Source organism: Cottoperca gobio, chromosome 23 (genome assembly GCF_900634415.1).
Source record: "Cottoperca gobio chromosome 23, fCotGob3.1, whole genome shotgun sequence".
NCBI lineage: Eukaryota > Metazoa > Chordata > Actinopteri > Perciformes > Bovichtidae > Cottoperca > Cottoperca gobio.
The window spans coordinates 2,336,574-2,347,315 of NC_041377.1; the positions used below are offsets into that span (position 1 = coordinate 2,336,574).

Consider the following 10,742-nt stretch of genomic DNA (forward strand, 5'->3'; position numbering starts at 1 on the left):
AATTAGCAAAGATAAAACTTGACGTGTGCACAAGAATGAAACATCAATAACAGATTTCTAAAACACTTTTTTAGAATGATAAAGATATATGCTGCAAAAACGTCCTTTGATTTGCTACTGTGCCAACATAAAGATGAAACTAAAGTCCTAAACTCAAGTGTTTATTGGCTTTAGCAGCAGGAAATTCCCACAAGCGTCCCCCCCCCATTTCGGCATCTCTCTGCTTCTCAACATCAGACATCACATGATCCTGTTGTGCTGAAAAGAAAATCACATAGTCCTGAAATATCTTCTATAGCCCCTTTTGGCTTTGAGTAAATCAAGAAGACGTCTCCATCCTCACATCTGACTGCGGACGCACTTCATGAATCTTTACCAAAGGAACCTCTCGGTGTGCACTGGGTGCGGAGGGATTGTAACAAGCAGAGCAACCGTTGATGAAGTAAATCTGACATCCATGCAGTCAAGTGGAAACAAGGGGAAAACAAGCTAATCGTGGCCTCGGTGATTCTCTCCGCTGAGCTGTTTGATGTTGGCACAAATGTTGCACAAATATCTTAGGTTTAGCCGAAGCCACGTGTGCATGAAAGCTGTGAAACAGAACTACTCCAATACAGGAATTTAACATCAAACCAACGTACATATTGTAAGACAGAGCTATCATGGGACAAGATGAATGTTGTTGTTGAACTCCTGCAGTCTGTGCAGCTGCCTCTACATCACCCTGACCCCTTTCCCCCCACAGCCTGAAAGACCTCCATCAAGCTGTACACACATATAAGAGCACGAGCACACGTACCCACAGTACAATGCACTGTGGTAATTAACTTGCTGAAGCTTGTTAAAGTGCCGGCTTTGTTCCCTGCTCAGACTGGGCGGTTTGGGTTAGGGCCAATAAGGGGAGAAAGAGGGAAGTTAGGGGTAGTGGGGGACATGTTGATGCCAGTGTTGTTTCTTGCTACCGCGGCTTCATGCTCATTTGCTAAACTGCTGCAAATGTGTGTCCAGAAGGGTTAAGCGGATGCCCAAAGAGGACTGTTGATAGCTGAAGAGGGAAGGATTCTGCTGCTGAGACAACAAAGAGGTAAGAACTTAAGTTTTGTAGGACGAATATGTACCTTCAAATGAGCAAGTGTGGCCCGTTTGGGGTGTCTAAGTGGGATCTACTGCCACAGAGAAATGGACGGGATACAACTGAAGAAAGAGGATGACAAGAAAGAAAAGAAGGAAGAGGAGGTGGTGCACCTTCGGAGAGAGATCGGCCTCCTGCCTGCGGTGTGCTTCATCATCGGAACAGTGGTGGGCAGTGGGATCTTCATCGCACCCAAGGGAGTCCTGATAAACAGCGGCAGCGTGGGGCTCTCTCTGCTGGTGTGGGCGCTGTGTGGGGTCCTCTCCTTGTTTGGTAGGATGCCTTATGGTATAACGTATCTCTGCTCTCTTGGTAAAACTTTGTTCAGCTCTTTGAGTATATTTTAGTCATGTGCCATGCTAGTGCTAATGCTAACATCCGCTAACATTCTCACAATGACTAATATGTCTACATTTGCATATGTCTACATTTGCATGAAATACATGCTAATTAGATGGGGTGGGGGGGGGGGCATGGATGTTCTTGCCAGACTTTGGGGCACCGACCAACCAGCAGTCTTACAAAGCCATTCAAAGAGCAACACATCTAGCGTGGCCAAGAAAGTAAATGAAACAAAGTGCATTGCACATCATTATATAATGTTTGCCATTCTAACATAAACACTAACAGATGACGCAACACATCAACACTTGGGTTACATGTGATATGTTGTCTGCTCTCTGTTCCATTAGGGGCCCTGTGCTATGCTGAACTGGGCACCAGTTTTACTAAATCAGGGGGTCACTACACTTATCTGCTGGAGACACTGGGGCCGCTGCCAGCCTTTTTACGACTCTGGGTGGAGTTCATATTCATCAGGTTTGTTTAGTTCTGTTCTGTCCTGACTTAAAGTCAAAGCACAATACATGACAAGGTTATTTTATGTGTCCAGGCCAGCTGTGGCTTCGTATGTGTCTCTGGCGTTTGGCACCTATGTGGTGGAGCCGTTCTTTGCACCCTGTGCTGCTCCCGAAGTGCTCATCAAACTTGTCAGCATCCTAGGATTGAGTGAGTCCCTCCCATCCCCCATGTTCCCATGTGGTGCAAAAATATAGATTCCTAAACTTTGTCTCTGTGTCTCCGTAGCTGTCGTCGTGGCAATCAACTGCTGGAGTGTGACCCTGGCCTCTCGCACTCAGATCACTTTGACTTTCATCAAGATGTTTGCTCTGGTCCTTATCATCGTCCCGGGTATGATCGCACTGGCCAAAGGTGGGAGGATGTCATCGTTTCTCCTGAGGATACAGATTACTTTCCAGCTGTTAGATGATGATAATGCTTTGTTACTCTCTCTCTCTCTCTCTCTCTCTCTCTCTCTCTCTCTCTCGCTCGCTCTCTCTCGCTCTCTCTCTGTCTCTGTCTCTCTCTGTCTCTCTCTCTCTGTCTCTCTGTCTCTCTCTCTCTCTCTCTCTGTCTCTCTCTCTCTCTGTCTCTCTCTCTCTGTTCTCTTCTCTCTGTCTCTCTGTCTCTCTCTTGCTCTCTCTCTCTCTCTCTCTCTCTCTCTCTCTCTCTCTCTCTCTCGCTCTCTCTCTCTCTCTCTCTCTCTCTCTCTCTCTCTCTGCTCTCTCTCTCTCTCTCTCTCTCTCTCTCTCTCTCTCTCTCTGTCTCTCCTCTCTCTCTCTCTCTTCTCTCTCTGCTCTCTCTCTCTCTCTCTCTCTCTCTCTCTCTCTCTCTCTCTCTCTCTCTCTCTCTCTCGCTCTCTCTTCTCTCTCTCTCTCTCTCTCTCTCTCTCTCGGTGCATGCTGGGAGTTTGGTTGTGTGAGTGAGACGCTGAGCAGGTGCTAATTCGATACTTTCTTTTTCTTACTTTATTTAATAATGGGTTTTGATTTAACTTAGTTCATTGGTGACAGTTTGATTTAGTTTACTTTTTGGTGCGTTTGGGTGGATAGTCGGGGTGCTCTTGGGTGTTTTTCTCCTGCCGGTGTTCTGCCGGCCGGCGTCTGACGTCATGGCAAATGGAGACTATACCAAGCTAACGAGGAAGCACGGGATCAAAATATCAGCCGGCTTCCCGTGTAGCGTTGAGGAGATCGGGTTAGCTGTGGGAGACAAGGTCGGACATGGCAGTGTGAAGTCTCTGGCGCGGATGAACGGGGCTGTTGTCATCTTCCTGGACCAGGTGGAGCGGGTGCACCGCGTCATCGAGACAGGTATTACGGTGAGCGGAGTGTTTGTGCAGGTGATGCCACTCACTCTGCCCGCAACCAAAGTGGTAATATCTAATGTCCCTCCGTTCATAACCGATGAGTTTCTCAGCAGAGAACTATCCAGACACGGGAAAGTTGTTTCCCCGGTAAAAAAGATTCTGTCTGGATGTAAGTCTCAGTTGCTGAAGCACGTAGTGTCTCACCGAAGACAGCTGTATATGATACTGAATAACCGAGATGCGGAGCTCAACCTCCGCTTCCACGTTAAGGTAGATGATTATGAATACGTGTTATTTGCAACTTCATCGGTTATGAAATGTTTTGGTTGCGGGGAGGAGGGACACACCGCGAGAGCCTGTCCGAAGCGCGGGGGTCCAGCTCCGCCTGATCCTGGAGGAGCGGCTGCCGCTCCCCCGGCGGGGGGCTCTTCGCCGGGAGAAGCCGCGGCTTCGGAGGAGGGCTCTCCGCTGGGGCGGCCGGTGGCCGCTCCACGCGCCGCGCCAGGACGCGCAGCTGCTGTGTCCAGCTTTGTACACGGGATAGGTGGTGTTAATTCACTTGGTGTGGTGGAAAAAAATGGGGAAAAAAAACAAAAAAAACAGGGAGAGGAAGTGCAGGGGGTGTCAGGTGGTATGGGAGGAGAAGAGGTAGAGGAGATAGGTGCTGTAGAAGAGATGGGTGGTGGGGAAGAGGTAGGTGGTACAGAGGAGATGAGAGTAGAAGATTTAAAGGAGGTAAGTGATGTAGCAAAAGAGGGGGGGGATGCAGAGGAGGTGAGTGTAGTAGGAGTAGGAGAGGTAAAGGAGGCAAGTGAGGCAGAGGAGGTGAGTGAGGTAAGGACAGAAGAGGAAAAGGAAGCGGGCGATGTAGTGGAGGAAATGGGTGGTGTAGAAGGAGAGAGGACAGGAAAAATACAGGTTCCGTGGAGTGAGCAGGTAGAAGAGGCAGAGATGGAGGAAGAGGTTAAAAAAACAAAACCTGCCACAAAACGGAAAAAGAAAAGTCAGAGTGCATCCAGTGATGCCAAGAATAGTAAAGTCGGGGAGGAAGGACAGACAGGCAGGAAGCAGGGACAGGCAGAAGACAGTGCTAGTGAAGAGGAGTGTGTGTCAGACAGCAGCGACATCCCTGGTTTTACTCTGACCAACAGCCAGAAAACAAAAATGTACTCAGTTGAAATGTTGAAAGTTTTCCTCCAACACACAAAAAACCAACACGGAGTAAAAGTGGAGGATTATTTTCCGGATTTACTCGTTTTTATTAGCTCAAGCAGATTCCATATGAGCCAAAAAGAGTCTGGCCTCATTGAGCAGGAGGTTTATAGATTAAAAAAACTGGTGCTTAAAGTAAAAAAACAAATAAACAGTGATGATGGGGGTCTTAATTAATTTATTTGTTTTTATTTTTTCTTATTTTAACATGTCAGCCATGGATACTTTTAAAGTGGGTGTTTTAAATGTGAACGGAGCCAGAGTTTTTAAAAAAAGGACACAAATTTATGAAACTGCAAAATTAAAACACATTGATGTCCTTTTTTTACAGGAGACGCACAGCGACGGCTCTAACGAGATAGACTGGAGGAGGGAGTGGGAAGGGGAAGTCATTTTAAGCCACAACACATCTCTTAGTGGAGGAGTGGGCTTCCTCTTCTCCAAATCTTTTACTCCAGTCTCACTGGAGGTCGAGCATTTTATCGAGGGGAGGTTGCTTTTAGTAAAAGCCCGGTTTGACCTTTTTAATGCTGTTTTTATAAATGTGTATGCCCCAACAATCGGTGCAGAGAGGAAGTTGTTTTTACAAAAAATTAATGATGTTTTAAATAGCTGTGCCTCGGAGGATTTTTTATTCTTGGGGGGGGATTTTAACTGTACAGAAAATGCTTTTTTAGATCGGAACCACGCAGAGCCGCATCCAGCGTCCCAGCATGTTCTGAGGCAGCTGGTCCGCTCTCATGGTCTGGTGGATGTATGGAGGAGGATGAACGCAGAGGCTAAACAATACACATGGTCCCACTGCAGAGGGAATAGGATTTCCTCTGCCAGGTTAGATCGTATTTATTGTTTTAAACATCATTTTAACATTTTTAAAATGTGTAATATTATACCTGTTGGTTTTACCGATCACTCTTTGCTTTTATGTAATGTTTTTATAAGAAATGTGTTGCCAAGAAGCGCATACTGGCACTTTAACTCAGTTTTAACATTTGATAAAAATTTTAGAGAAGCTTTTATTTATTTCTGGAGTGTTTTTAGGCAAAGGAAGAGTGATTTTAACAGTCTTAGGCAGTGGTGGGACCATGGTAAGACTGAAATTAAAATGCTTTGTCAGCAGCACACCCTCAATGTCACACATGACATCACCAGATCTATGAAAGACCTGGAGGGTGATATAGTGGAACTAGAACAAATAAGTGAGTCCACAGGAGATCGAGGATATATTGAAATCCTCAAAGTAAAAAAAATGGCATTAGCCGACCTGCTAGACGTTAAAGTCCAGGGCGCACTGGTCCGGTCCCGGTTCCAAAACGCCACCGAAATGGATGCTCCATCCAGTTTCTTCTTCGGCCTGGAGAAGAAGAACGGACAGAAGAGGGTAATCCACTCACTGCTCTCAGTCACAGGGCAAGAGATAACGGAACCAAGCCAGATCAGAACACGGGCTGTGAGTTTTTATTCCTCCCTATACTCGAGTGAGTACGAGGGGGAGGAAACGTTTTTAGAGGGGTTTTTAGGGGGACTACCTCAGGTAGCAGAGCAAACCAACTCACAGCTGGAGGGGCCGTTGACCACACGGGAGCTACAGGCTGCTCTGCAAAAAATGCAAGGACGGCGGGCTCCCGGCATCGACGGCCTCACTGTTGAGTTTTTTAAAGCATATTGGGACATTTTAGCAACAGATCTTTTAGATGTTTTTAACGAGAGTCTGGCCTCTGGTTCCATGCCGATGTCCTGCCGCAGGGCCGTGATAACGCTCCTGCCCAAGAAAGGAAACCTGCAGGACATCGGAAACTGGCGCCCTGTGTCTTTGCTGTGTGTGGATTACAAGCTTCTGTCCAAAGCTCTGGCCACCAGGCTGGGGGGGGCTATGGAGCAGGTCATCCACCGGGACCAGACCTACTGTGTGCCCGGCAGGTCCATGGTAGACAATGTCTACCTAATTCGAGATGTTTTGGAGGTCTCCAGCTCATTGGGCTGTGATACTGGTCTGATTTCTCTAGACCAGGAAAAGGCTTTTGACCGCGTTGAACACAACTTCCTCTGGAAAGTAATGGAGAAGTTTGGGTTCAGCGCTGGTTTCATAGGCAAGATCAAGGTGTTGTACAGTGAAGTTGAGAGTGTGCTGAAGTTTAATGGTACTCTGTGTGCTCCTTTTAGAGTGTGTAGAGGGGTCCGGCAGGGCTGTGCTCTGTCGGGGATGCTCTATGCGCTCTCCCTGGAACCTCTCCTCTGCAAAATACGCTCCAGCCTACAAGGTCTGGTTTTACCTGGTTTTAATAGCAGATTTGTTTTATCCGCATACGCAGATGATATTATTGTTTTTATAAAAAGCCAGAGAGATGCGGACATTTTAACAGATATAGTAGATGGTTTTAGTGTAACATCGGCAGCGAAGGTAAATTGGAAGAAAAGTGAGGCCCTCGCTGTCGGGGAGTGGCGTGGCGGTCTCCCAGTTCTTCCCCAGAGCCTCACCTGGAGAACTGACGGCCTGAAATATCTCGGAGTATTTGTAGGAAAAGAAATTATTGTCCAGAAGAACTGGGAGAACGTCACAGAAAAGATTCAGGGAAAGCTTTCCAAGTGGAAGTGGCTGCTCCCTCAGATGTCTTTTAAAGGTAGGGTTTTGGTTTTAAACAACCTTGTAGCATCCCAATTGTGGCACCGTCTGACCTGTGTAGACCCTCCCTCAGGCCTTTTAGCAAAACTGCAGAAAGAAATGGTAGATTTTTTTTGGGATGGTCTACACTGGGTGCCACAGGGGGTGCTGTTTTTATCCAGAGAGGAGGGGGGACAGGGCCTTGTCCACCTGGCCAGCCGAACAGCCACTTTTAGACTTCAGTTTGTACAAAAATATCTTACCGGCCCGGCTGATTTGGTGTGGAGAGATGTGACCAGCTGCATTCTCAGACGTGTAAATAACCTGGGGCTGGATGCTGCTCTGTTTTTAACTGATTCTAATTTTTTTAAGTTAAATGGGCTGCCTCCATTTTATCAGGGTGTTTTTAAGTCTTGGGCCCTTTTTAATCATAAAAGGTGTCCAATGTCGGACTCTCTGCACTGGTTGTTGAAGGAGCCTTTAATTTACAGAGCCAGGCTGGACGTCAGCAGCAGCAGCACACCCAGCCTGATGGTGGCGCTCTGCAGGTCCAGAACCCTGTGCCTGCAGCAACTGGTGGATGCAGTGGGGCCGGCGCTGAGTGATGCCCGAGCCCTGGGCTTGCTGCTGGGTCTGACCTCCGTTCGAGTGGCTGAGAGGATTCTGGAGCTGTGGAGCCAGAGGCTATCGGGGAAGGAGAAGACAATAATAAAAGACTACAGTGACGGGAAGGCTTCTCCAGACCCAGCAGACCCTTTTCCAGAGATCAACCTGAGCCCAGGGCTGGGAGAACTGACCGGTCCCCTGCTCAAGGTCATTAACCCGGCAGGACTGACGCTGCACAGAGCCGACAAAAAGACTCTATATATGAACTGTGTCAAAAGCATCCACAAGAAAGGCCTGTGCAGCAGACCCTCCACTGTGTGGAGCAACAGACTGGGTTCAGGAAGTGGACCAAGCCCACAGTGGGGGTCTTTTTACAAACCTCCCCTCAAAAAGCGGACAGCCGACCTCCAGTGGAGGATTTTACATGGTGCCGTCGCTTGTAACGCTTTTATCGCCGTTATTAATCCCGCTGTTTTTAACAAATGCCCTTTCTGCAACCTACGTGAGACTGTATTCCATGTTTTTACTGAGTGTAAGAGACTCACAGAGTTTTTCTCTCTTTTAACATTGGTTTTTAGTCTTTTTAACGTAGTTTTTACCGAGAGTGTTTTTATCATGGGAGCTGCCTACAAAAAAGACAACAAAGAAAAGTGGCAGCTCCTAAATTTCCTCTCGGGAGAGGCAAAAATGGCCATATACATTAGCAGGAAAAACAGAGTAGAGAACAGAGAGGGGCAGGAGGCCAAGACAGTGTGGCTGTGCAATATCAGGGCAAGACTCTGGCTCGATTTTAGGTTTCACAAACATACCGGGGATCTCGACACTTTTAAAGAACGTTGGTGTTTTAAAAATATTATCTGCAGTGTGAACAATGAATGTTTACACTTTGCACAGGTTTTTATTGGATAATTTTTATATATTTATAGAGTTGTTATTTATAAATGTATATTTTTTGATATGATAATATGATTTTTCGTTACACTTTATGAGTAAACTGTTTGTTTTAAGAATATGTAAATAAAGTGTTTTTGAAAAATCAAAAAAAAATCTCTCTCTGTATGTCTCTCTCTCTCTCTCTCTCTCTCTCTGTCTCTCTCTCTCTCTCTGTCTCTCTCTCTCTCTCTCTCTCTCTGTATGTCTCTCTCTCTCTCTCTCTCTCTCTCTCTCTCTCTGTATGTCTCTCTCTCTCTCTCTCTTCTCTCTCTCTCTTTGTCTCTCGCTCTCTTCTCTGTCTCTCTCTCTCTCCCCCCCCCCCTGTTTCTTTTGTTTTAAGGTAAAACGGAGAATTTCCAGAATGGTTTTGAGGTTGACTCACTAACACTGGACAGGTTGCCACTGGCCTTCTATAATGGCCTATATGCTTACGGTGGATGGTAAGAATGTATTTATTATTTATAGTATCAAAACCCTTTTTCACTGTCTCTATGACTATTTTATTATAAATATTATAAAATATGTCTGGCTTTTCCTTCTTCCTTTAGGTTTTATCTGAACTTTGTCACAGAAGAGGTCATAAACCCAAATAGGTATTTGACATGTGACGTCTGCTCTCCTCTCAATCCATTTTTAAAAGCATTGTTGCCTTGTAAATACTACCATATCTCTCTGCATGTGTGCCGTCTTCACAGAAACATCCCGCTGGCAATAATCTGCTCCATGGTGACAGTGACAGTCTGTTATGTGCTTGTTAATGTGGCCTACTACACGATGATGACCCCCGCTGAGCTGCTGCTGTCTGACGCTGTGGCTGTGGTCGGTGCTGCACTAATACAACGCATTTTAAAGGAAAAGCTTAAGAAATATGTACTCTATGTTTAAATGTCGGTCTGATCCTGCGTCTCTGCAGACGTTTGCGAACCGTGCTCTCCATGGAATGGCTTCCGTGATTCCCTTTCTTGTGGCTCTATCCTGCCTTGGAGCGCTTAACGGCGGCTTCTTCGGGGCACCCAGGTAATCTTGTTATTGTCACGTATGTGTGTGCTGTCAATCAGCCAGGGATGACTGCTAACAGGCTTATTGGAAGTCTTACTGTTTGTGTTGCAGGATGCTGTTTGTGGGAGCCAGAGAGGGCCACTGGCCTCCCATCTTTTCCATGATTCACATCCGCAGACGCACACCTTTGCCCGCTGTGCTGTTACTGGTACTTTGTTACGGGCAGTCTTGACTCACTTACCAGCTGTTCTCTGAGAATGTATATTTGTTTGTATTGTCAGTACTGTATTTATTAGCTGTAGTGTCTGTCTCTAGTACCCCTTGGCGGTGCTGATGTTGATCACTGAAGAGATCTACCAGCTCATCAACTTTGCCTCTTTTGCTCGCTGGTTCTTCATCGCCTTGGCAACCTTGGGGATGCTCATCCATCGATATCGCTTCCCCCTCCACCCGAGACCTTTCAAGGTCAGTGTGTCAAACTGTGCAGCGTTCTCCATTCTAACGCACGCCGAACTGACCGGGCGCTTTCTTTATTTGCTCTTTTTGATGACCCCAAAGGTGCCGCTGATCATCGCAGTCACCTTCACCGTGGTCTGCTTCTTCATCGTGGGTCTGTCTCTGTACTCGGACCCCTGGAACACAGGGTGGAGCTGCGCTCTCACGCTGACCGGGGTCCCAGTTTACTATGTGACCGTCTACCGCTACCGCCTGCCCCATAGATGGAGTCGCATCTTCAGTAAGTCACACCAAAAATAAAAGTGTTATAAGAGGATGCACTTAACAGTAAGTTCATTCGGACTCTCTTTGATATTTCCCAGACTACCTCAGCAAGCAGCTGCAGATTCTTCTAGAAGTGGCTCAACAGGAAGTGCAGACATACTGAAGACCCCAAAGACCGCTTTCCACTGACGAGACTTCCTGAATAATCTGTCTGGTTTGAACCGACTGTATGTTTTAAGTGTGCATTTTGATACTAAAAGAATGTTACGATGCCGTTTGGAGAAAACTATGTTGTAACTACGTTGCTCATGTTTCACACTTGTTTCTAAAACTCTGCTCAAGTCTTACTTTCAACAAAGGACCAATAAAGTCATTCCCGAATCACTGAC

At 46.6% G+C, this 10,742-nt stretch overlaps 1 protein-coding gene across 1 annotated transcript; it reads left to right on the forward strand.

Annotated features, from left to right (window-relative positions):
* Nucleotides 1–845: 845 nt before the first annotated feature.
* On the forward strand, nt 846–10,741 carry LOC115028186 (cystine/glutamate transporter). The gene is made up of 13 exons (XM_029461732.1): nt 846–1,084; nt 1,176–1,405; nt 1,825–1,951; nt 2,025–2,140; nt 2,219–2,344; nt 8,975–9,074; nt 9,183–9,227; nt 9,330–9,453; nt 9,548–9,651; nt 9,745–9,841; nt 9,949–10,098; nt 10,192–10,369; nt 10,452–10,741. Exons 2-13 carry the CDS (start codon nt 1,180–1,182, stop codon nt 10,514–10,516), a joined length of 1,458 nt encoding a protein of 485 aa, XP_029317592.1. The 5' UTR covers nt 846–1,084; nt 1,176–1,179; the 3' UTR covers nt 10,517–10,741.
* The last annotated feature ends 1 nt before the right edge of the window (nt 10,742 follows it).

Excerpts from the sequence above, each read along its gene's own strand:
- LOC115028186 (XM_029461732.1), top strand. The coding sequence starts at position 1,180 with ATGGACGGGATACAACTGAAGAAAGAGGATGACAAGAAAGAAAAGAAG. Across the intron at positions 2,141-2,218 it reads TGTCAGCATCCTAGGATTGA|CTGTCGTCGTGGCAATCAAC; the intron begins GTGAGTCCCTCC and ends GTGTCTCCGTAG. Across the intron at positions 9,075-9,182 it reads CTATATGCTTACGGTGGATG|GTTTTATCTGAACTTTGTCA; the intron begins GTAAGAATGTAT and ends TTCTTCCTTTAG.